General features: G+C 43.6%; 2 protein-coding genes, 1 non-coding gene and 1 pseudogene across 3 annotated transcripts; all 4 read left to right on the top strand.

Annotated features, from left to right (window-relative positions):
* Positions 1-320: 320 nt before the first annotated feature.
* On the top strand, positions 321-1610 carry rln3a (relaxin 3a). The gene is made up of 2 exons (XM_030090116.1): positions 321-555; positions 1324-1610. The coding sequence occupies exons 1-2, from the start codon at positions 396-398 to the stop codon at positions 1608-1610; spliced, it is 447 nt and encodes a 148-aa protein (XP_029945976.1). The 5' UTR covers positions 321-395.
* Positions 1611-2435: 825 nt separating this feature from the next.
* Positions 2436-10496, top strand: il12rb2l (interleukin 12 receptor, beta 2a, like). The gene is given in 16 exon segments (XM_030089242.1): positions 2436-2549; positions 2790-2882; positions 5378-5522; positions 5952-6091; positions 6253-6395; positions 6565-6710; positions 7394-7469; positions 7561-7653; positions 7656-7800; positions 7916-8107; positions 8230-8334; positions 8436-8570; positions 8802-8828; positions 9113-9185; positions 9500-9602; positions 9814-10496. Coding segments are annotated over 15 exon segments (1920 nt in total). The 5' UTR covers positions 2436-2549; positions 2790-2815; the 3' UTR covers positions 10144-10496.
* Positions 10497-10953: 457 nt separating this feature from the next.
* Positions 10954-23090, top strand: LOC115387370 (transportin-2-like; annotated as a pseudogene).
* Positions 12648-12715, top strand: LOC115387806 (small nucleolar RNA SNORD41). Its single transcript, XR_003931422.1, has one exon. It is a non-coding gene; the product is annotated as a small nucleolar RNA SNORD41 (small nucleolar RNA).
* Positions 23091-23778: the final 688 nt, after the last annotated feature.

The following is a 23778-nucleotide window of genomic DNA, read 5'->3' as shown; positions in this document are numbered from 1 at the left end:
ATGACTGTGGAGGCTTTTATTAGATATAGCCAAAAGGGATCCGGATAAATCCCAATATTGATATTGAGCATGACAAAAGTACGTCACAAACTGAAACATAATTTGATCACAGAGGCGTCCAACACATTGGTTAATTATGCCACCTTTGGTCTGCTTTTTTCTCCATAAAGGTCTCTGACTATCGCTCTTTCAGATCTGCTCGTCTTGCGAAGGGCTGTTTGCGTAGTGATCACGCTCTTCATTCAGGGCTCTGGAGCCCTTTATAAGCCATGTGTGGAGAACCTAGGAAGCCATAGCTCATTCTAACAGGGACACTGAGAGTCAGAAACTCGCCAAGGCTGAGAACTTTCTGCTGTTTCACATTTTCATTTCAGCTATTATTAGTTCTCGGTAACATGTGGAAAGCTGTCGTGTTAGTCGTGTTTCTGTTTGTGGCTGGAGTTCAACCCATAGAAGACCCATCGTACGGGGTGAAGCTCTGTGGTCGTGAGTTCATCCGGGCAGTCATCTTCACTTGTGGAGGTTCTCGATGGAGACGCTCACTCATGAGTGCAGGTAGGACTGAAGTTTCTCCATCATAATTTAATAGTCACTATTGAAACATAATGTTTATGCTCCTGGATCTTTTAGCTATTATTGTATATTTGTGACAGGCTTTTTAATTTATCTTTGGAGGTCATTTGCTGTGTATGATTAGCAGCACAAAGTATGTAATTCTCATTGGGCTGGGGTCTTTCTATGTCAACACATGGCAAAAGGCGGGGCACACCTCGGACAGCATGTAAGACTGTTGCAGATGAAATACAAAGTGACAGACAATCACTCAAAGACATATTTGCATCTCTGGCCAATCTGGAGACACGAGTTCATTTTGAAGGAAGACGAAATTCCACTCATTCACAGATTGAACATGCAAACTTGAAAAAAAGAAAGATTATTCAAGCAACAGGTTAGGCTAAGTTTTTTACAATAAGGCAAAAGGATTAACAAAACTATCACCGTGCCACAGAGTCAATAAGTAAATGAAGGAAAATACATGAAGATGACATCAGACTGATAAATCTGTATGTTAATGTTGTTTGTATAAATGGCTTGTTTGACTTCCACATTACTGTATGCCAGGGATAGTTTTTTTTTATCACCTACTCAGTTTTGGTTCAGTCCCTCCTTCATATAATTTACAGTCCTTCAATAACAGCATAGACTGGACTATTAAAGGATGATCATGTCCAAATGCTTCATTTGCTCATTTAGCACTTTGAGATTTGATTTTAAATGTAAAGTGCATTACAAATAAAATCTATTATTATTATTATTTTTCAGAAGATGTCTCGGAGGATCCATTCAGCTCCCGTCAGGAGGACTCCTCAGAGGCCTTCAGTCCCAACGCTGTGGTGGAGAGCGTCCTTCAGAGAAACAGAGATCTGAGCTATGCAACCAGAGACAGCCATAAGGGCCTGTTCAGCAGGCCCACCCGTTCTTTTGTTACTGAAGAGATCCTGGAGGCTCTGCGGAAAGCTGACCGTAAAGGCCGGGATGTGGTTGTGGGTCTGTCCAATGCCTGTTGCAAGTGGGGCTGCAGCAAGAGTGAAATCAGCTCTCTGTGCTGAAGATTGCTTCAAACAACCTAATTGTATTTATTGGCTGACATGATTTATTCATTGACAGACAAATACACACTCAAATACTTGTCTTCATTTGTCACAAATCGTCAATAATTTCATAAATGGTGTGTTTTATTGACAACAATGTTATGCACTTTCTTTTTTAAGTACATTATAATATGTCTGTGTGATTCTGTAAGCCATGCATTTTCATATTTGAGAAAAAAAAAAGCCTTTTTGTTGATGTTATTGTTGAATTGTAAATGCTGCAACTTATGAAAACTCAAGGGAATAGAATTCTTTATTAAAAAAACTTTGACAACAACTGCATAAAAAGTCTCCTGCTATGTCTGATAAGATGGTAGTTTGAGCTGCACAGTGGAACAGTGGTTCGTGCTGTTACCTTCACGTTGAGAGGGGCCATCGTTCAATGACCAGCTTGGCCTTTCTGTGCATGTGTGGTTGTTTGTTTCTACATGATTACCCTGTGATGGACCGGTGACCTGTCCAGGGTGTATTCCCCCCCCCCCCCCACCCCCCACCCAGTTAGCCGTGAATGATTCCAGCAGCCTGTGACTCTGCATTCTGCCAAAGTAAAGTAAATACACCCAGACTCTCTGAGACACGTGAGAACTAACGTTTGTTAATTAAAAAAAACAAACAAACAAACAAACAAAAAAAACAAAATCCTCGAAGGTACATTTGCAGACAAACATGTTATCTTCTCGCACGTTCATCAAAGCGCAGGAAACCAATACTGTCGCTGCACACGTGCGTGTTTTACGTGCGCGCGCCCGCGTCACGGTATTGGTGATGACAGCGGTGGGCGGGGCCAGAGAGTTGACTGGAAGGAGGACCGCGACTCAAAACTTCACGCTGAAAGAAACACCCTTATTTTATCCCCACAGGATGCCCGGAGGGTCATTCAGCGTGTCTCTTGACGAGGTAAACTATTTAAACTTGATAGAAGTAACAAAATAACTGTTGGTCAAGAATAAAACATTTTTTTCAGACCCGCTGCTTTTGTCCAGGAACTGCTGCGGCCGCTGTCTCCTTCAAACCGCTACATTACACTCCAGAATGCCATTAGATTAAAAAGATAACGTGTCAGGGACTTGGGCTGTTGATACTGCGCACACTTTCACCCGTGTACGTGAGAATGTATATATTTATGTTTCTTTACAGGCACGAGGAGCCCGGATCCTGATGTAATGGCCACACCATGGACGAGGTGCCTCCTGTCCGTCTTGGTATTGACCGCATGTGTTGCTACAGAAGGTGGGTTTTGTTTTAAGTTTAGTATGACGATGAGTTTATCGACTGTATTTGCAGAATAGAATAGAAATGCCTCATTAATCCCAGAAAATTGTTTAAAAAAAATTATGAAATTCTTGCTCCTTGTTTACATTTCGTCCCATATTTTCCAGCAAAAGTGAGCAATAGTGTCTCAAAATTTACAATCCAAATGTCTATAAATGCGTTAATCAAGAAAGTCTTTCCCTGCTACATTATTACTCACAATAATAGAAAAAGAGTTGAGTTTTACATGAGCATCATATGCTTTTTGAACGCTTTACATGTTTGATAAAGAGAGCTTTGTTTGTCAGAACATATAAATAAGCACGTGGTAGAGTTTTTCTGTTTGGAGGCTAATTGTTTCTGATTGTTTTTGTCTGTGCTGAAAAGGAAGTAGCGACAAACCAAGGTTACAGTTATTTGGGGCGAAAGCGCCCGTTTCCTGTTAAGGTGACTTATGCCACAGTACTTTCGTTAAACTGATGTGTGCGTCAGTGTTGTGATTGCGGCTAAACGTGTGCAGGCTTCCAAGAAGTGGGTGAGTGTTACTGTCTTGTAATGAGTCGAAAAAAAAAAGCTGGTGTAGTTTGTCGATGCATATATGATCAATGAGGTGGATTTCTTGTGTGATAAGACGTGTCAGACACACAGTTATTTGGCCCATTTCATGAGTAGTTTTTAGGTGTCTTGCTTCCAAATCATGACATTTTATTTATTTATTCATTTATTTATTTATTTTTTGGACAGACTTTGCCACAAAAGCAACAGAACCACTGACAGTTACAGTATTTGATGATCACTGCCATATGTTGGTAAAATGGGTGTGTTTGAATATTGACTTGATAATAAGGATATAAAACATAATATTGATAGTGAGCCAGGCAGTGGCACAATTAAGATATTAAACTGGAATATAAAAAGGCCTGGGTAATCCAGTAATAAAGGCCAAAGTTCTTCCTCATTTTGAATCATTCATCCCTGGTGTCATTTTATTACAAGAAACCTACGTGCCAAATGGCTGTGCCAAATGTGTCAGGCTAGTTTTGGAAGAAAGGCCAGAGGAGTGGCGGTTCTGTTTTAGAAGAGTATGCCTTTTATTTGCAATAAGAAAATAGCAGACCACAGTGGTCGATTGTTAGCAGTACTCTAACTTTTGTGAATATAGGCTATATGTGTGGTCCAGAATTTGACTGCCCAAATTTCTTTATCGGCAACTCCATCCAGAATCATTTCAGATAAGTTTACAAGTCTGGGTATGACAGTTATAAGGAAGTTGAATCAGTTAGTTTGTCACAACTCGAATGTGAAAATAGATCAGTTGGAGAGGAGCATGCAGTTTCAGTCTCACCAGTATGCATCCGTCAGTGTCACTCCAGAAAGTTGGATTCAGTTAAATCGTTTGCTCCGATGAAGTCCCAAGCATATCGATGAACCATCTCATTAAGAATCGGGCCAAGGGAGGATTTAATCAGATATCTTATCATTTGGACGGGGTGTTTATCAGACCGTGATCTGGAGGTGAAGCCTGCATGGCTGTAAACTGAACACCTGTCCTGTCAGCATACCTCTCATCGAGCTCTCACTATCCAGCCCAGTGAAACTGCAGAGGAGGGTATTATCACAATGAGAAAAGTTTATATTGAGGATCATTTGGCCCCTTTTCAGCAGTTGTAATGAGCATTCCAGCTCCAAGCTTCCCACCTTTCCCGTTTTTCCCCAGTTGAGACATTTTATAAGCGTTTACCTTCCACAACACGAATGCAAACCTCAGCATGCAGCGTCAGACAGTTAAATTCAAATTGCTGCTTGACTTTGTGTCTCTCATTGATGGGTCTGACAGTCACACTCTGTACTTTTAGGTGTGCATACCGTTGAGTTCATGTGAAAGCGTTAGTGCACCACCTATTGGCAGTGTACCTGGATTCACAGTTTGGAGCAGCAGAGCCAGAAGTTGGTTGGATTTGGTCTTATTGGTTACTGAGTCGTTTCTCAAGTGAATGTACTACAGTTATTTGCCAGTGCGTTGTTCACAGAGTGTGTTGTAGAGTATTGTGAGTTACAATCAATGCCACACTGAATATTATCTTTCACTCCTTGACATATTTAATTCTGGAATGTTTCCTTTTAAGTTTTTTTTAGTTTCAGTTTTTTTTTGCGTGCACGCCCAGGCGCTGTTCTTTCACGTGCCTTAAGTTGATGTTATCCATTTTAATTCTGGTGAATTGACAAGGAGCTATCTTGTGGATTTGCTCATTCTTTATGAACACAGTCATAATCTTGCTTAAAGTATACTTTAGCATTTACACAATTTAACGTGTTGGTTATAATTTTTTAGTGAACGACACCTCTTTGAAATGGAAATGCTTGACGCCAGTGTGGTTGATGCACGAGTTCTGCCATTCAGTCATTTTTCTTACTCTGAATGTTCTTGCTTTTTCACGATAGCGTTTCACCATGTGTTCTCTGTGCTTCTTCAGGCCGCCCTCTTCCTCCTTCTCGTCCAGAGTGCCACATCCCATGTAGTGAGACCGACTGCACGGTGGATATAATCTGCACTTGGGATGAAAGTCCAGACAATATTTTCCCCACTAACTACACTCTGCATTGGAATACTAGTAGCAAGTAAGCACAGGAATAGTTCTCTTTGTCACTGCACAATCAAGCCTGGGTCATACTTCCTGTTTGAAGTTCCCTTCCTGCTCCAGTCATTACAGCGGCGATATGAGTGAACATCAACACATGGACGCTGTTACTGCGTGATAGAAGACGAAATGTTGCATCAAGGATGCTTTTCAAACTGAAATGAGTTCTGCAGATGGAGTGTTTGGAGCTGATTTCTCAATTAATTGATTTCCTCCTACTTTTTTTTTTTTTTAATTAAACAGATTTACTTTATGTACATAATTTAACAGATGTTCATTCATATCGACGCCGTAATGAATGGAGCAGGAAGGGAACAGGAAACAGAAGTACATAGTCCATTTACACCTCCAAATGGTTTTTAGTGATCTGAATTTGTCTTGTCTGATCGTGTCTTTTCCTATGTTTCAGAAAGGAGCATTTTAGGACCAGTGGCTCGATTCCTCGCGAACACGCCCCCATACATGAGAAACTTCATGTCTGGGTCCGAGCTAGTAGCCAGGACGGCTACGCCGACTCTGAGCCGCTTGAATTCAGTCCAGAAGATATCAGTGAGTCAGTTCCCTCATCAGTACCAACCAAACCGCTACTATGCCGGTTTTCGTAGATTCCCCAGATGGCCATTTGATAAAACGAATGTCTTGAGTGTGTAACCTGCAGTTTGTTTTTACGCTACAGAATTTTAATTATTTTTAATAATTATTCTCTCTAGAAAAACCGCCTCCTCCAAAATTCTCCTCTGTCAGTCATGACCCGTTAGAAGTTGAATGGGAAACTGTCTGTGAAAAACTGAGCTTTTCAGTTGGACAATGTAAAGTCCGACATCGAATTGGAGAGGACCAAGCCTGGCGTGAGGTGTGTCTCCTTTCATTTCTGTTGACCGACTTGCAGTCAATGAATGATTGAATGAAACATGAACGTCCTGTGAGAACTTGGACGAAAGCAATAAACCAACACCACTAATCCACTTAAGCACTGGCCATTGAATTCATGGTCTGTTTTTGTTTTCGTGTCTTCTGCACAGCCTGAGGATGGGTTGTATCGCAGCTATACATTAGTGGACCCAATTCCTTGGACAGTCTATGAATTTCAAGTGCGCTGCTCCTGCGACGAAACGTTGATGAGTGACTGGAGTGCTGTGAGTCAAACAAGAAGTGCAGAACTGGGTGAGTATTGATTCAATGTCTTTGTTTAGTTGTGTGAACCCTGGTTGTCTTGGCTGTAATATGCTGGAATTGTCCTAGTCTACTAAAAGAGATTCTTATAAACACATGAAATGTTTTAATTTCCTGAAGATCTTGTCTTTCTGTATTTGTTTTAACTTTGGGGCCCGCCATGAAGGGAAATAGGTAAGACACGTTTACCGAAAGCCATTTGTCGTTCTTCAGGTGCTGAATCACGGGGAACTCCCCTCAAGTGACTCACTGTTGAGGTGTAAAACCATGGGAGGCCTCAGCAGGAAACCAAGTTACAAACGTTCTGATATAGCAATGACATATCTGCAACAAAAATCACTTTTCTTCTTACAGAAAAGCTCATTATGCAGTGAGATCTATCAGTTAGTCTCATGGTGGATTGTTACTTGTGGTCACAACTTGGTTACTCATATCTATTCTCTTCCAAAACATGAACAAGAACACTTGACGTGATTGATTCGGTCGCTTTAAGATGTCAAATGCATTTGATTTTCAGCGTGTCGTTGATTTCTTTTACGATCTGAGCAACATTCTTCATAGTTTTGACATTACATTTCAACTATTCTTGACAGACGTACAATGAAAATTAACCAGTTTATACTCTTCTAATCGATTCTGGTTTTGTCTTGATTTCTTTTTTCTCACTGTTTTCTGTAGCCCAGTTGGAGAAGTTGATGTATGGTGGGATTGTGGTTTGTTCCCCACAAGTTCTGACTGTTATCTTACATGGAAGGTAAGTTGATGTGATGTTCAGAACGAGCCTGTCTCGGTATATGCACCCTACCTCCTGTCACAACGCTCTCCCTCTCTGCATCCCTTTTCAGAGTCTTCCTCCCGCTCAGGCTCGCGGAGTCATCCTGGGATATGAAGTCAGAATTTCTGACGACAAAGACACTCCAGCACTGATAAACGTGTCCCAGCAACTGACCCAAGCCGCAAGTTTGTGTATGACGGGAAGAAATGGCGCTCCACCAAACCTCTGAAGAATGTGTCGTCTGTCAGTGTATCGGCGTACAATGCGCTTGGTGCTACATCACCGTCTTTTCTACCTCTGTCATTGAAAGGTACCAGCTGGACTATCACACTCGTTTTTGTGATTCGATTCTGATTCTGTCCTGTTGTATTTTTGTTTTCTGCTTTTGCTGTGGCGCCGCATTGCTAACGATGTCCCATCCTAAGGGAACCAACAAAACAATCCATCCATTTACCTCAACATGACTGAAGACAGCCTCACTGTGTCCTGGGATCTCAATGCCCAGCTGTCCGACGACGTGGAGGAATACGTAGTGCAATATAAAGAAGTAGAAGGCTCAGGCGGTGATGGATTCGACTGGATCAAAGTAAACAATAGCAAGACAGCTGGATTTACAGGTATGATCGATTTGGATAACTAATCTGGAAATCTAGTGGTTCTATTATTTTCTAGGAACATTTCTTTTTGATGATAAAAGAAATATTTTCCACTTCATTCCGGTGTATGTCTCCACCCACAGGTCAGTTTAAAAACTGCGCACGGTACCAAGTATCCCTGTTCCAAAGACTGCTCAGCGGAGAAGTTCATCACCTCAAATCAGTGATCGCATTCTCTCATGAAAAACGTGAGTATTCCTATCGCGCTTGAAATTTGTTTTTTCAATAGACTTTGATCGACTTGGCCTGTCTACTGCCCTCATAACAAGTGGAAGTTTCTCCCCAACAGCTCCCCCCGCCGTGTCCTCGTTTGAAGTGTCTTCAGTGGGAGCAAATGAAGTGTCTCTGGTTTGGAAGCCGGTTCCACTCATCAACCAGTGCGGGCTGATCTTGCATTACCAAATAGGAACTGGTACAGAAGAAGGTACTTAGAAAAGTGAAACTTAAAGTTATTTCGAGAAGTTTGGAAATCCACTGAACCAAGCAAATTATTTAAAAGTAGTCACTACAGATGGTATTTTAAAGTTGCACTGTTGCTACTGATTTGTTTTTCTCACTGGGAGACACAGTAAGTTGAACATCCACAGTGACGGTTTTTGTCCAGGGACATATGTTTCCCTCGAATAAATGTATAATTCTTGTGTCTTTTCTATAGTGCACAATGAGAGTGCCTCCCTGGATCGTGAAGATTATGTATTTAAGATGCAGAGACTTCATCCAGGCCGGGATTACGAGGTCTGGATCAGAGCAATAATACAGCTGGAGCTGGACCAAAAGTCATAGAAAAGTCACAACAAAGCAGCAAAAAGACTATGGTACAGTATAGTCTCTCCGCTTCATGGTGTATTTACTTGTTTATTTCAAAGTCAATAATGAAGTTAAATAATATGATTTAGTGATCAGGGTTTTTTTTTCCTTAATACAAACACTGATTAGATGCTTTCTTTCTGTGTCCCTTGTTTTCAGCACTCCTGATAGGAGTTCCGGCGGGAATCATCGTCATGGTTATGGTCATTTTCGTTATTGTTGTTGGACTCAGGTGAGATTGGCATCTTATTTTGTGTCTCATTTTTTCAAAATTATGAGCCTCAATTTCCTCGTCTTTGTCTGAACTGTAGATGTGATTCATCCATTCATTTGCTCGTATCAGTGTTTACCATGACTATCATGCAAAAACTGATAGAATATACTGTATGTTCGATGAATATTCAGGAACAACCAACACCCTCCTCCCCATTACCACTTGATTACCATTATTTTGCGCATCGATGAAGATTAATAGCGCATTTTCTCAATTGACTTTTAGGATTATAAGGAGTGCTTGTTTGATTTTTGCCTTTATGTCTTTGCCAGTGTTTGCCAAAGACATGGAAAAGTGTCTGCTCTGCTACCTCAGTTTTTTGAGAAAGTGCCAGATCCCAGTAACAGCCGTATTTTTGACGCGATGTCACAGCAGGTGAGATGCACTAACATCCAAGACTTTAATGTTCTGTGTGAGCCTTGGTTTAATAATTAACTAATTGAGGGTGCTCAATAATACATGATATTCCTGTTTCAATGGTTCTATTAGTTACATTTTGACCCATGTGTTCATTGGTGTTGTCAACTCAACTTTTTTTTTTAACCTCAAGAAAGTAAAATTGTTCTTCTGTTTGATCTCCTTGTAGATGAGTGAGCCCTTTATTTTCATTTGCATTCCCATTTCTGGTCAAGATCCCAAGATGTCTGTGCTGGAAATTGTGGAAAGAAAACCGCAGGATTTTCAAATTGATGGGTTAACTGGACCAGGGGTGGTTGATGGGTGCTCGCAGACGGAGTGTCCAAACAACGAAAGGAGCAGCGAGGAGCATGACAGACCAGGCTGCAAAGACAGAAGAGCAGAATACAGCAAGATGATTGACTCTGATGAGGATTGCCTCTCATCAGATGAAGAAGAGTTCACATCAGGCTACGAACAACATTTCATGCCCACAGCACTGGAAATTGTGGGCATATGAAGACATCATTTGTAAATAGAAGATTGCAACAGGGATAAAACAACTCTTATTTTTTAAGTCACATAAACAGTAAAGTTTTTTTAACTGCTTTTTATTTTTGAAATTGAATATTAGGTGTGTGTGTGTGAGAGATATGTCCAATTTGGATTCAGATTTACATCTTAGACATTCTTAAGGATTTGTGTTTTTTTTCACATCTGGAGAACCTGAAAAGGAACATTGTATTGTATCTGTTTTTCTCAGGGGAGCCTACACTGGATTAAGCATTGTTACACTTTTGAAATCTTACATAAATTGCTGCCTGAAAATAAACATGCCATATTTTTCTAAAACTTAAGTCGTGTTATTGACCACAGCAACTAATTCTATTTTGCCCACATCTGGAAGTAGTGTATCTTTTTAAGGATGGGCAAATATTGTTGAAATAAAGTGGAGTTTTAAATTGCCATATGCTGGCAGCAACTAAAAAAACTGTTAAATCTATCAAATATATGAACTAGACACATTTCTCCCATTCTACTTTGCACTGACGATTGCCAGAATTAAGATAGTTGGATTAAAATAGTAGATAATTCCGGGTTAAATCCACAAGATTAAAATAACTGAGGGAGGCGCATGTAAATTTAAAATCTGTTTTTAAATACGAAGCGCCGGAAGAAATACCGTGTACCCCACCAAGTCCCCTCAAAAAAAAAAAAAAAAGGAAAGAGCGAGATTTCACAAAACTCTCGCGTTGTTTACCGAGTCCTGTTGGACGGAAGCCGCCACGGGCCAATTTCAATCGGCGTGCTCATTTGAACAAGAGGAACCGCTACGAAGCTCGGGATCGAAGCGGCCCAGTATCGAATATTCAACTAATAACTCAATATTGTACGTACACAGTTGGTTCACTCTTGTTTCTTTTGACAAAATCCGTAAGTACATCGAACGGACCGCGTGATCGGGTCGGGTGTCTCTCGGGAAAGTAACAAAGCAGCAGTCTGTTAAATAGCATTAGCATGGTGCTAGCGGCTTAGCGGCTAACGCCAGCTTGCAAAACGTGTTCACCAAGTTTGAACCTTTCACAGCCACCGGCTTCGTGCGAGCCACTTTGTCCTACACAAACACTCTGGTATCTGCCGACTACCGAAGCATTACTGTCTATTCGCTTTCTTTTCGGGGGCTGGAGGCGGTTTTTCGGTTGAATTTGTCGCCGGGCACATTGCGTGTGACCACCCAGCCGGGAACTGCCCTGCCGAGCAGGCCCGAGACAGAAGGGCAACTTCTGCGGCGTCAGGTCAACTAACGTGCGGCGCGACCAACCGGTGAATCCGCCGGTGCTGGACGGTAAATCATGGAGTTGACTAATGAAGTGACTAACACATTCTGCGATTCTCCACGATCTGTATCCTGATCGCCGACATGGCGGTGCTGCCTCGGAGCGAACTCGTTTCCTCGTAACTTTTCCTCAGTTGTTCGCGGAGCGCGACCCCGCCGGGTCCGCGGCACGTCCCGGCTCCACGTGTTGGACTCCGGCTCTGTGCTGGAACGTGGAACCCCTAAAAAGCACCGACACACAAAGCGTTTCCGTAACTCGGCGCGGAGGACCGGGCGGCGTGGAGGGTGGGGGTCGGATTAACTTGGAGCAGCTAAGCCGGGTCACGTAGATTTTAGCTGGTCGTGTTTGTCTTCTGCCCTCGCTGGGTTCATGCAGGTTTTCGTCGGCCGCGCAAGGCCTCTCTCTGCTTGTTTGACTTTATATCACCCCCCCCCCTTACTACCCCCACAGTTTTAGATCGCCTCGAACCGACAGCAGTGTCGGTTTCTTTTTCATTTGAACCATCTGAAGTATAGACATCCAGTGATTATGGACGCACGCACTGGAAACTTCAATCAAGAAAAATGCAAAGTGCTGAGAAGATTCCTGCACCGGTCATTCTGAATGGTGTTCCTGTTATCGCAGTGAAGATCACTTCAGTAAAGAAACTGAGCAGAGCAACGGTGTCATAAACTGAAGTCTTTCACAACCAAGAAGTCCTTTATAATCAAATAAAATCACACTGCAAAGCTTTTCACTGTGTAGCTTTTCTGTTAAGGCCACTGTTTGATTCAGTGTGGATTCCTCAAGTAGGATGAAAGCTGGTATCTTCACTGTGAAGCAGGTTATCTCATACCTTATGGTCACAAACTACTTTAGTGTCTTGGCCTGGTTTGCGCTATCACCCTACTTCCTCTGACCTTTCTTTGGCTTCTTGAGCTTCAATCTAAACGCCTTCCATCACACGCTGACTGGCTGATCTTAGCCACAGGGTTTTGTGAACCCCTTTATCAGACTACAGACATGCTGCTTTGGAAAGACCGAACAGCTGTGGTGCTATTTGGTTTTATTGTGCGTTTCCTATTTGAATGTCAGTCAAATTGGTGAGGCGAACCACCTGTTACACCTTTGTGAACTTTGATCACTCTTATACTTCACGCACCTCCGTCATTAAGATTAACTTCTTAATTTTATCTAAGTTTGTGGACTGGAGATGATGCATTAAAAACATCTGAATGCCACTGATGGTGTTTGTATTCATACTGTCTGATCCATTGTCCACTTAATTACATTAAATGTTCACTTTGACAAAGTTTTTATGACTGAGATGTTGATTTTTCTTTTTTTTTTTTATAATGGTGTTTTACAGGATGGAGTGGCAGCCAGATGAGCAGGGACTTCAGCAGGTCCTCCAGCTGCTCAAAGACTCACAGTCACCCAATACAGTCACACAGAGAGCTGTCCAACAAGTATCCTGCGACATGGTTACATGAATATTTTGACAGACTTCACCATTTATTTTTTTTTTAATCTCTCAGTGTAATTACTTAGGTTGTTTAGATACTTTTGCCTGTTGCGTGGAATGCTATAGCTGTAGTTGATTGAAATTTGTGAATGGAATGCAATTCTACGAAGAACTGCGGGGGAAGTCACATTGTCCTTAACAGCTGCCTTAGAAACTCGAGCAACTCAACCAGTTTCCCGATTTCAAAACTATCTCATCTTTGTCCTCACGCGGCTCAAAAGTGAAGGTGAGCCGTCGTCTTTGACATACAGTGTCTCTCGCTCTCAGAACATGACATTTATCCTTTTATGCCGATTCAGCACTATGCGTGCATGTCGTTCTGGCACATGGTGTGTCAGAACTGCTCCTCTGGATTTCCAGCTGTAGTGAATACTAATAATTTCCGACACATTTCGACTCTTACAGTCTAATTTTTCGATTGCTGGCACTTTTCTAACTGAGACTGTTTCTCTGCGCCTTAGATGAGCCAACTCGCTCTCTGAGCGGTCTGATCCTGAAGAACAATGTCAAGGCCCACTATCAAAACTTCCCCCAACCGTCGCGGACTTCATTAAGCAGGAATGCCTCAACAACATCGGCGACCCCTCGCCGCTCATCCGCGCCACCATCGGTAAGTTTGTCACATCATGTGGTGATCTAGATCCGTTTGTCCGTTTTCCTCTCGAAGTGATGCAGAATATCATCTGATTCCCCATGAAGGTGTTTGTATTCATACTGATCCAGAGCCGTTACAAACGCGCCTCGCAGTGATCCAGCCTCTCTGAATCACTAATCTGAAGTCTGCTTTGTCTCCCTCTGTCCCTGTAGGCATCCTGATCACTACTATCGCCTCCAAAGGAGAGCTACAGACATGGCCTGAGCTGCTGCCCCAGCTCTGCAATCTGCTCAACTCGGAGGACTACAACACCTGCGAGGTCTGCACTCAGTCGCTTTCTTCCCCAAGTCTTAGTTATTTCCAGTCTTCATAAGCCCTCACTTTTGTTTCATACATACAAATTCAATTCTTAGTGTTCGATCCCTGAGACGGTTTTCTTGGCAGGAAAGACTTCTGCACTCCTGACTGAAATAATTTCCGAGCTAATCGGATTGAAAAGCAGACTGTTCATGCAGTCCTCTTGCTCCACTGTTATTTCTGATGCGCTCTCGTTCTTCCTCTGTGTCCCTGTACGTTTGCGTTTGATTGACAGCCTCTCTGTGTATGTCCGTGTCTCAGGGTTCGTTCGGCGCACTGCAGAAGATCTGCGAGGATTCGTCGGAGCTGCTGGACAGCGACGCTCTGAATAGACCCCTCAACATTATGATCCCTAAATTCCTTCAGTCTTCAAGCATTGCAGCCCCAAGATTAGGTACAGGAGCGATCGGGAGTCATCAATGTTTTCATGATGCCATTCTCTGAATGTGATGCAGAACAAACATCTGACTGAAAGTGATGGTGTTTGTATTCATACTGTCTGATTCAGAGCTTTCGTTTACTCCTAGATTATAACAGATTACACCTCCAACTCCGCTCCATTCATGACTTAAATCACAGCACCAATCTAAATAGAAATGTTATATGTTCCACATTGAGCGTTTTATGAATTGATTTGATCAGTACCGGTATTGCTTTGTTTCCGTAGTGACTACATGAGATTCACAATTTCAGTAGTTTGATAATGGAAAAAAAAATCTTCTCCTTAGTATTTCAGAAAATAGTTTTCTCATGTCTTCTGTGTGTTGCTTTAAAGTGTTATAAAATTGACACATTTTACATTCAAGTCATCCTTTCCTCCCCGCAGGTCCCATGCCATCGCCTGTGTGAACCAGTTCATCATCGGCAGAGCTCAGGCTCTCATGGACAACATTGACACCTTTATAGAGGTGAGCTGACAAAATTCCACATTAAGCGCAGGTGAAACCGTAACTCTGTCCGATTTAGCTGTTGGTTAGAGATGAGGAAAACGCGGCTCACTGATTGTTGTGAACCGCCCTTCATCTCCCTTCCTCCGGGTCCACTTCTTGCTCCTCTCCACCAGAGCCTGTTTGCGCTGGCAGCAGATGAGGACTCCGAGGTCCGGAAGAATGTGTGCCGAGCCCTGGTCATGTTGCTGGAAGTCCGCATCGACCGCCTCATCCCTCACATGCACAGCATCATCCAGGTGAGCGGGTAGAGAGTCTTCCTGCCTCAGGAAGTAAAGGATGAGTCGATTTTTAATCTGGAAGTGATGAGAAACCCAGCTCATTGATTCACAATGATACCTAAAGTTCCTTATATCTCTGATCCAGATTTACTGAGCCTGTTACAGCTGATGCTCTGCAGCAGCAGTTCCTCACTAAACCTGTAATATTTTCTGCTGTTGTCACTTTAAACGTGCCGTTCTTGAGTGCAACCCTCTTGTCTCCTGCAGTACATGCTGCAGAGGACCCAGGACCACGATGAGAACGTGGCTCTGGAGGCCTGCGAGTTCTGGCTGACTCTGGCAGAGCAGCCCATCTGTAAGGAGATGCTGTCGGGACACCTGGTGCAGTGAGTAGCAGCTCCGGATTCATGAAGGCATTATCGTACAGTGAAAAACTGATGTTGCATTTGTCAGGTTTTGAATAATCTATTCTAAACATCTCAAAGACTTCATGCGACTGGATGATAATCCCTTCAAACATTTAAAAGATTTGCCGAATATACAATTGGAACAAAAATGCTTCTTTCTGCTTTCATATACATCAGACATGCAGTAATAGAGTACTGTGATAATCTGATTTTACAAACATACGCTGAGCTTTGTTTTTTGGTTCATGGCTCGTGTTAATAACTGGATATATTGAGATAATGTCCATAGAAGTGACATTATTTTCTTTTGACAGACTGATCCCTATCCTAGTAAATGGGATGAAGTATTCAGAGATCGACATCATACTACTGAAGGTGAGAGCCTTTCTAGTTTCACTGCTTTGCATCTGTAATATAAAAATCTGTTTGAAGTATCAAATACACAGACTGGAGGCGTGTCTCTTATGGCTCTGTGTGATAGTGCAGTGCATGTCAAAAATAGACGCTGCTCTTGAATCTGAGGTGTTTGTCTGGCGTTTCTTTGTTCCTCCAGGGCGACGTGGAGGAGGACGAGGCCGTGCCGGACAGCGACCAGGACATCAAGCCTCGCTTCCACAAGTCGCGAACCGTCACCCTGCAGCACGAGGGGGGTGAGGGAGAGGAGGCGAGGACATCGAAGAAGATGACGACGACGATGACGACACGTTGTCTGACTGGAACCTTCGTGAGTGATCAAAGGAATAAGGCGTTGTGTATTTTACGGTTTGATTGCTCGCTGTGAGTTCCTGTGAGGTTCTAACCGGTTTTCCTTTGCGTCGTAGGAAAGTGTTCGGCCGCAGCTCTGGACGTTTTGGCCAACGTGTTCCGCGATGAGCTGCCCCCACCTGCTGCCGCTCCTCAAAGGCCTCCTCTTCCATGTAGACTGGGTCATCAAGGAGTCCGGCATCCTGGTCCTGGGAGCCATCGCCGAAGGTGAGGTTCGCAGCTCCGAAGAGCGTCATGGATTCAACTTGGCTGTTTTTTTGTAATTTGTATGTCTTCCTCGATTTCCCCAGGCTGCATGCAGGGCATGGTCCCCTACCTGCCGGAGCTCATCCCCCACCTCATCCAGTGTCTGTGCGATAAGAAGGCCCTGGTGCGCTCCATCGCCTGCTGGACTTTGAGTCGCTATGCACACTGGGTGGTCTCCCAGCCGCCCGACTCCTACCTCAAGCCCCTGATGACGGAGCTGCTGAAGCGCATCCTGGACAGCAACAAGAGGGTGCAGGAGGCCGCCTGCAGGTGAGCAGCTTCACACCCGCCCTCCGGTTTCATTTATTTCGTGGAAGTGACGACACACCCAGCTCATTGATGAACAATGATACATTTTGTTCCCATAAATATCTTCTGATCCACATCCTGCGTCTGTGAACCCACAACCTTCTAAACAGATATGTGGAACAGATATATGTAACCCCCGTTGGTTTTATTTTTTTCCCTCTCAGTGCATTTGCCACCCTCGAGGAGGAAGCTTGCACGGAGCTGGTTCCTTACCTGAGTTTCATCCTGGACACGCTGGTCTTTGCCTTTGGGAAATACCAACACAAAAATCTGCTCATCCTGTATGACGCCATAGGAACTCTGGCAGACTCAGTGGGCCATCACCTCAATCAGCCTGTGAGTCAAATGGCGGTCAAATATTGTCGTTGCTTCGTCACATCTCTTCATTCAAATATGAATTTGAGCTCTTACGGTTGATATTTTTCAACAGGAGTATATTCAGAAGTTGATGCCACCACTAATTGCCAAGTGGAACGAGCTGAAGGATGAGGACAAGGATCTTTTTCCTCTTCTTGAGGTGATTAAAAAAAAAAAAGATTTCTGCACAGAACATTTTGGAAATTAACTGCTTCCAAGTCAAACAAACTCTGATCAATCATGAATCGTCTTCCAGTGTCTGTCGTCGGTAGCCACCGCCCTGCAGAGCGGATTCCTGCCTTACTGCGAGCCCGTGTACCAGCGCTGCGTCACGCTCGTTCAGAAGACTCTTGCTCAGGCTATGGTGAGAGCACGGCACCTCGGCGGCGGCAGCTTTTGAATTAAAGCAGAGAAGATTCACTGCGTTCTGTTTTGATAGATGTACAACCAGCATCCAGATCAATACGAGGCTCCGGACAAGGACTTCATGATCGTGGCCTTGGACCTGCTCAGCGGACTGGCCGAGGGTTTGGGGGGCCACGTGGACAGCTAGTGGCTCGCTCCAACATCATGACCCTGCTTTTCCAGTGCATGCAGGTATGATGGAATTTCTTCCATTGTTCAATTTGTGTATTTAAAAGTATCCGTTTCTGCATGTAATTGAGTTCCTGTGCTCGGCTGCAGGACACGATGCCCGAGGTGAGGCAGAGCTCCTTCGCTCTGCTGGGGGATCTAACCAAGGCGTGTTTCCTCCACGTCAAACCCTGCATAGGTGAGCGATCAGAACACTGCTTTCAGACTGTAATAGAACTTGGAACTCCACGTTAATCCTGCGTTCTCGCCTCCCTCCAGCTGAGTTCATGCCCATTCTTGGGCTGAACCTGAATCCGGAGTTCATCTCGGTGTGTAACAACGCCACCTGGGCCATCGGCGAGATCTCCATGCAGATGGGTAAGAAATTAGTTTCTACCGTCGTCCTGCAGCTTTGATTCAGGTGATAGTTGACAACAAGGTCTCTGGATATGATGACACACCCAGCTCATTGATACAAAATGATACGTTTTGTTCCCATAATGTGTTCTGATCCAGACTCTGCTCACCTTGTGTTGAACCGGGTTCTAAGTGTTACAGTTGGCAGGATGGTGTGATTTGGAGTTGCATGGAGTTGATCATTTAACGGACTTGGAAGTTGAGTTTTTTTGACATTCGGTGGTGCAGTGGTTTGTTGCTTTGGCCATGAGGGGCGTTGCTGCTGCAGACCCTCTGTTCTGCATGGAAGCATGTTGTGTGAGTGTGAGTGTGCATGCTCCTGATGTACCCCAGTCAGCCCAGTGAACCTGTGTGTGTGTGGTATCCTTACAGGTACAAGTGTCAAGCAGCAGACAGGGAGTTGTCCAGGTGAGCGTAGCCATGTGTGGTTCATAGTCCAGTCGTCCAGCGGCTGTTTTTGCATGAACCGACGTTAAAGATCCTCGAAACTTTGTCCTGGTCACGTGAAAGAGAGGATTTTTATTGTTCTCTCACAAAACAGTTGTCAGGGCAGAGGATTATGATTACCACTCTTGTGGTGGTTCAGCTATTTTTTTTTAAGTCATCAAAAACTAGCAGGACTGTGGTTGCATAGGAGTGAATCGACAATACTGACGTCCCTGGATTGTCCTGCCTCAGTTCTCCACTAGTGGCATAAGCTCTGAATTAATGCAGATTGGTTAGAACTGGCATCAAGACGGTTTGTGTGTGAGTGGATGAGGAGAATGACTGATTCTACATTAAATGTTCTTAAAAGTCCTAAATATTTGACGGCATGCGTGCTGTGTGTGTGTGTGTGTGTGTGTCTAGGTGCGGAGATGCAGCCCTATGTGGGGATGGTTCTGCCTCACCTGGTTGAGATCCAATCGGCCCAACACGCCCAAGACGCTCCTGGAAAACACAGGTAACACACAGCCTTTCCGCAGAGAGTGCACGTGTTGTAAAAGTGTGTTGGAAGAATTGGGACTGACTGGTTTCCGCTGGTTTCTCTGTGAAGCCATCACGATTGGCAGACTGGGTTTCGTCTGCCCCCAGGAAGTGGCGCCACAGTTACAGCACTTCATTCGACCGTGGTGAGTGGCGTGCGCGAGTGTCCCGTCACTTCATAATGAGAATATATCCTCGTTTTAATTTTTATTCCCATCGCGTCAGGTGTACGTCGCTGAGAAACATCAGAGATAACGAGGAGAAGGACTCGGCCTTCAGGGGCATCTGTGTGATGATCGGCGTCAACCCTGCGGGCGTGGTGCAGGTCAGCTTCAAATCCAGAGTGAGAGAAATGTTGGAACACGGAGCTGAAGTTGATGTTGAAGTAACAAATCCTTTGTGTGCAGGACTTCATTTTCTTCTGTGATGCTGTGGCCTCCTGGGTGAACCCCAAGGAGGACCTGAGAGACATGTTTTATAAGGTGAGCGGCAGTCCGAGGCGCGTGCAGCAACGCCGGCGTCCGACCCACACTGTGATGAACACTCAACAGACATTCGAAATCTGATTTCGCTGTGCTGATGCTTTTGAGTCTGAGAAGTGTGGCAACGGTGATTTTGTTACTGGATTTTGATGATCGCATGGTTAGAAGTTTATTTCAGGACAAAGATGTTACTGATGGCAAAACACGCTGCAGTCACTTCCATTTTTCTCTCATCTGTTTCAATTTTGACAAATGGTTTGAGATTAATTAACTTAATTCAAAGTTTGCCTCCTTGAATAGCATTATTCTAGATTCTTCTGGAATAGCTGTTAAATGTTTCTGAAGATCTTTAATGTCTTTTCCAGATCCTGCATGGCTTCAAGGACCAGGTGGGAGAGGAGAACTGGCAGCAGTTTTCAGAGCAGTTCCCTCCTCTGTTAAAGGAGCGCCTGTCGGCCTGTTACGGCGTCTAACCCGACCCCTCCAGTCCTTGCAGGACACTGAAACGTTAGGTATATAGCCCCCACACACACACACACACCACCTTCTGGAAGTGATGACACACCCAGCTCATTGATGAACAATGATACATTTTGTTCCCAAAATAGTGATCTGATCCAGAAAGAGATGTTTTCGGCAGTGCCGTTCAAATCCGCCGCGCTCTCGAGCGTCCTGACCTCGGGTTTCTGTGTTTTTTTTTTTCTTTCAGGTGAACGAAGGGGAGGGTAACAGGGAAACTCATTGCACTGCCCAGCTCGTGGGGAGAAACTAGAACTGGAGGGATGTGACTGGCCTTGACCCTCCACTCTGCAAGACGGCCTCCTTTCCCCCCTCTTCCCCCGCGTCCCGTTTGTCCCTGTGAGGGAGGGTGGGAGGAGGGTGGTGGGTGTGGGCAAACTGGGGATAAGCATATACCTCTCAGATTTAAAAACGCCTCACGGAATCCAACACACTCGAAAGTGACTTTTGCCAACAGCACCGCAGGGATCTTAGGTAGATGAGGGCAAAACCCGGGGTGGAATTTAACCCCTCCCTGATTAACCCCCATTTGGTAACCTGTTGGGCTAGATGGCGGCTGGGAGGTGGGGGGGAGGGGTTTCAGATAGGTACATTTAAAGGAATTATCTGAACCAACATAGAGTGCCACAGTCCCAAATACTACAATGCACGCGGTGAGCAGAAGACTCGTGCCGGAGGCTCAAACAAACACGCTTTCACTCTAACGATGTGCACAAAGACTATTTTGCACCTTTTTAATTGCAAAAACTGCATAAACCATTCGTTGTGCATATACATGGGTCTTTTTTTTTTCTTCATATGTGCATTTAGCTGAATTTCATTTCCTTTCTCTTCCCTTGGTTGCTGAATTCCTCTCGGATCATGTTGTATTTTTTCCCCCCCTCCGAAGGCGGGGGCGGGGGGAAAACGGCGCAGTACGTCTGTCCTCTTAAGGTTTTTACCACCGCACCACCAAAATATTGCATGGCATTTGATGACCTCTGACGTGGAGCATGTTTGAGTGAATGTCTGTTTTTCTGGGTCGATCTCATCCTTGGTGGTTAAGTCACGCCGAGGCCGCCAGGCGCTCGGTTCTTCGTCTTCCCGTTCGTACACAAAGTCCAATCAGCGTTCAGAATCGTCGAATCAAAGGTGTGCGCGTGCCAGAGGAAAGCTACAGGCGAATAATTTGCAGGACTCGGTTCACTTGTGATTGTTTTTGGAGAAACGCTCACTGCAAGAAGAGTTCAAATACTGTAGGCAAGTCGAGAATCATATTGCTGCTGTTTCTTCAGGTTTTTTTTTTTTTTTTTGTTAGAGTATTTGCAAAACAGACTTAATGAGTGATAAGACCTCACCAAGGATGAATTGGGTCTTACAGGTATAAATGCACTTTTTCTTTCGTAAGAAATTTAGAATTTCTAATGTAAGACATACAGTAATATACTGAAATTGAGTAGTTTTTTTTTTTTTTTTGATAAGTGATTTTTAGGACTGTTAAAGGCTTGTTTAAGTAAGCATAATGTTAAGCAATGGTAAAGGAAGTAACTGAAGACTCGATGCCTCTTAACATAGTTTTACAATGTAGCGCCTTCTTAAAATGGACTGATTATGAATTAAGAGGAGGGAGACATTTACAGTATTTGGATCCGTGTCCCACTGCACCTCTGCATTGTCAGGACGCCTTCGCACTGAAGCTTCTCAAAAAGCGACGTCTGTTTGAGCCATCAGGGCTTCTTTCCCATGAACATTGCCTGCTTTGCAACAAGTCCTGCTTGTTTAGGTTTTTTTTTTTCTTTTTTTTTCCCCCAAAAAGGTTCCTATGCAGGAACCTACTTTGTAAAAGCATCATCTATGGCAATGGAACTCACTGCTGGACCAATAAGGTACTTCTCCAGCTCGCGATCAAACTAGTGATTGTGGCCGCCATAAACTTTACCCGTCGATACTGTGTAGGAAAGGCCTGGGAATACACCGAGTCCTAATAGTTCTCCTCCTCTGACACTGGTTAGCTTTTTGTAAGCGAGTGTTGGTCTTTATTCAGCTTTATCTCTTTAGTCATTGTCCACAGTGGACTGTTGAGATGGAAGTGACCGTTTGCCTGTCGATGTTTGGTTTAAAAGTATGCACCCAAGTACTTTGTTCATGTATTTTTTTTTTTTTTTTTTTTGCATCAGCCCGACTCTTATCAGTTCTGTTTGGGAGTGAAATTTAAATCAGGACTGCTTTCATGCAGCCACGGTCCACATCAGCAGTTTCCTGCCAGTTGAATTTGTCAGGATGCTCTGAAGATAAAGACTTAATGGGAAGAATCTAAATGTGTTCCAGCATAAGGAGATGGGTGATTTTGATGGCGTCCTCTTCAAATTCAAAAGGAAAGCAACAGAGATACAGAGTCGCTGCTGGATGATGGCAGGCGGGGTGCAATGGTCAGTGCAGCAGCTGTTTGATGCATTTGAAGGATGCAGCTCCTGCACCTCAGAACCGTACAGAAGTTTACCACTCTTCACTCAGTCAATCCAAGTTATTTTAAGAAGTTCAATTCAATGCAAGTTTTCCACAGGTTTCTTTACTTTATTTTTTGTTTGTTTATGTGACAGTTTTTGATTTTTCTTTTTATATTTTTTTTGTGCAATTACGCACAAATTTGTTTTGGACTTTAAAAGTTTTTTTTTTCCCTTTTTTTATTCTTTTTATTTAAAGAACAATTTTGTTTTCGTTTTTTATAGCGGACCATCTGATTATGTCAAATTTTGACGTGGTTCAACTGAAGGCGAGTCGGTGCTTGGTGCAAACCTGAGGGAAGAATGTGGAAAGCAAATTCATGACTTTGTTTCAACAATCTGATATCAAGGCTGGCAATTGAATTCATTGTAGTACCTTTTTTTTGCTGAACTGTGGTGCAGGTGGGATGTTATCTGATGTATCCCTTTTATTTAATTTTTGTGAATAGGGGAAATAAAAGTTTTTTCTATTAAGCTTTGACTTGGCTGAAAATTGTGTTCTTTGTAATCTGTATATTAGAATTTTCACCATTTGAATCAACGGAAGTAATGATCCACTGCACTTAATCCACACTTTTTTTCTTTACAGGACCACATGAAACATCACAGATCTCAAACTATCTTCATGTTTACAGCGCAATCCATTGATAGAAAAATAATTTAGGAGCAATATGTGAAAGTCATCTAATTAGGAACTCGATCTTGATTCTTACCCAAAATGAGAGTGGAGAGTATGTTCATGGGCTGACAGAACTCTGAGATTATCATTTGAACAACTGATATGACTGTGTGTTCCTCACATCATCTTGTATGTTCCTGATGAGACAAAGGTCTCCTTCCTGAACAGGATCAGGGCATCGGAGCTCCTGGACGGCCTTTGGTCCTATGATGATCCACAATGTCCCAGAAGGGTTCAATTAGATGCAGATCTGGGGAGCACAGTGGGATTCAACCCTGTGGATTCATGATCAAAAGTCCACTCCTCAACTGTAAGATGACTCTGCAGGTCATGTCCCAATAGGTTGATGCCAATCACATTCACACCAGCTGGCATAAGTCATATGTTTCCAACTAAAGGAGGACCTTTCAGTTCAAGTTTAATTGTGTTAGCCCAGAAGTATTTTCTCTGTGTTTGTGACTGCCTCAATGTTGAAATAATTCGAGCAAAA

The sequence above is a fragment of the Salarias fasciatus genome, chromosome 4, assembly GCF_902148845.1.
Source record: "Salarias fasciatus chromosome 4, fSalaFa1.1, whole genome shotgun sequence".
Taxonomy (NCBI): domain Eukaryota; kingdom Metazoa; phylum Chordata; class Actinopteri; order Blenniiformes; family Blenniidae; genus Salarias; species Salarias fasciatus.
Note: the sequence above shows the minus strand (reverse complement) of the source record. Positions and strands in the feature narration are given on the sequence as shown.

Excerpts from the sequence above, each read along its gene's own strand:
- rln3a (XM_030090116.1), top strand. The coding sequence starts at position 396 with ATGTGGAAAGCTGTCGTGTTAGTCGTGTTTCTGTTTGTGGCTGGAGTT. Across the intron at positions 556-1,323 it reads ACGCTCACTCATGAGTGCAG|AAGATGTCTCGGAGGATCCA; the intron begins GTAGGACTGAAG and ends ATTATTTTTCAG.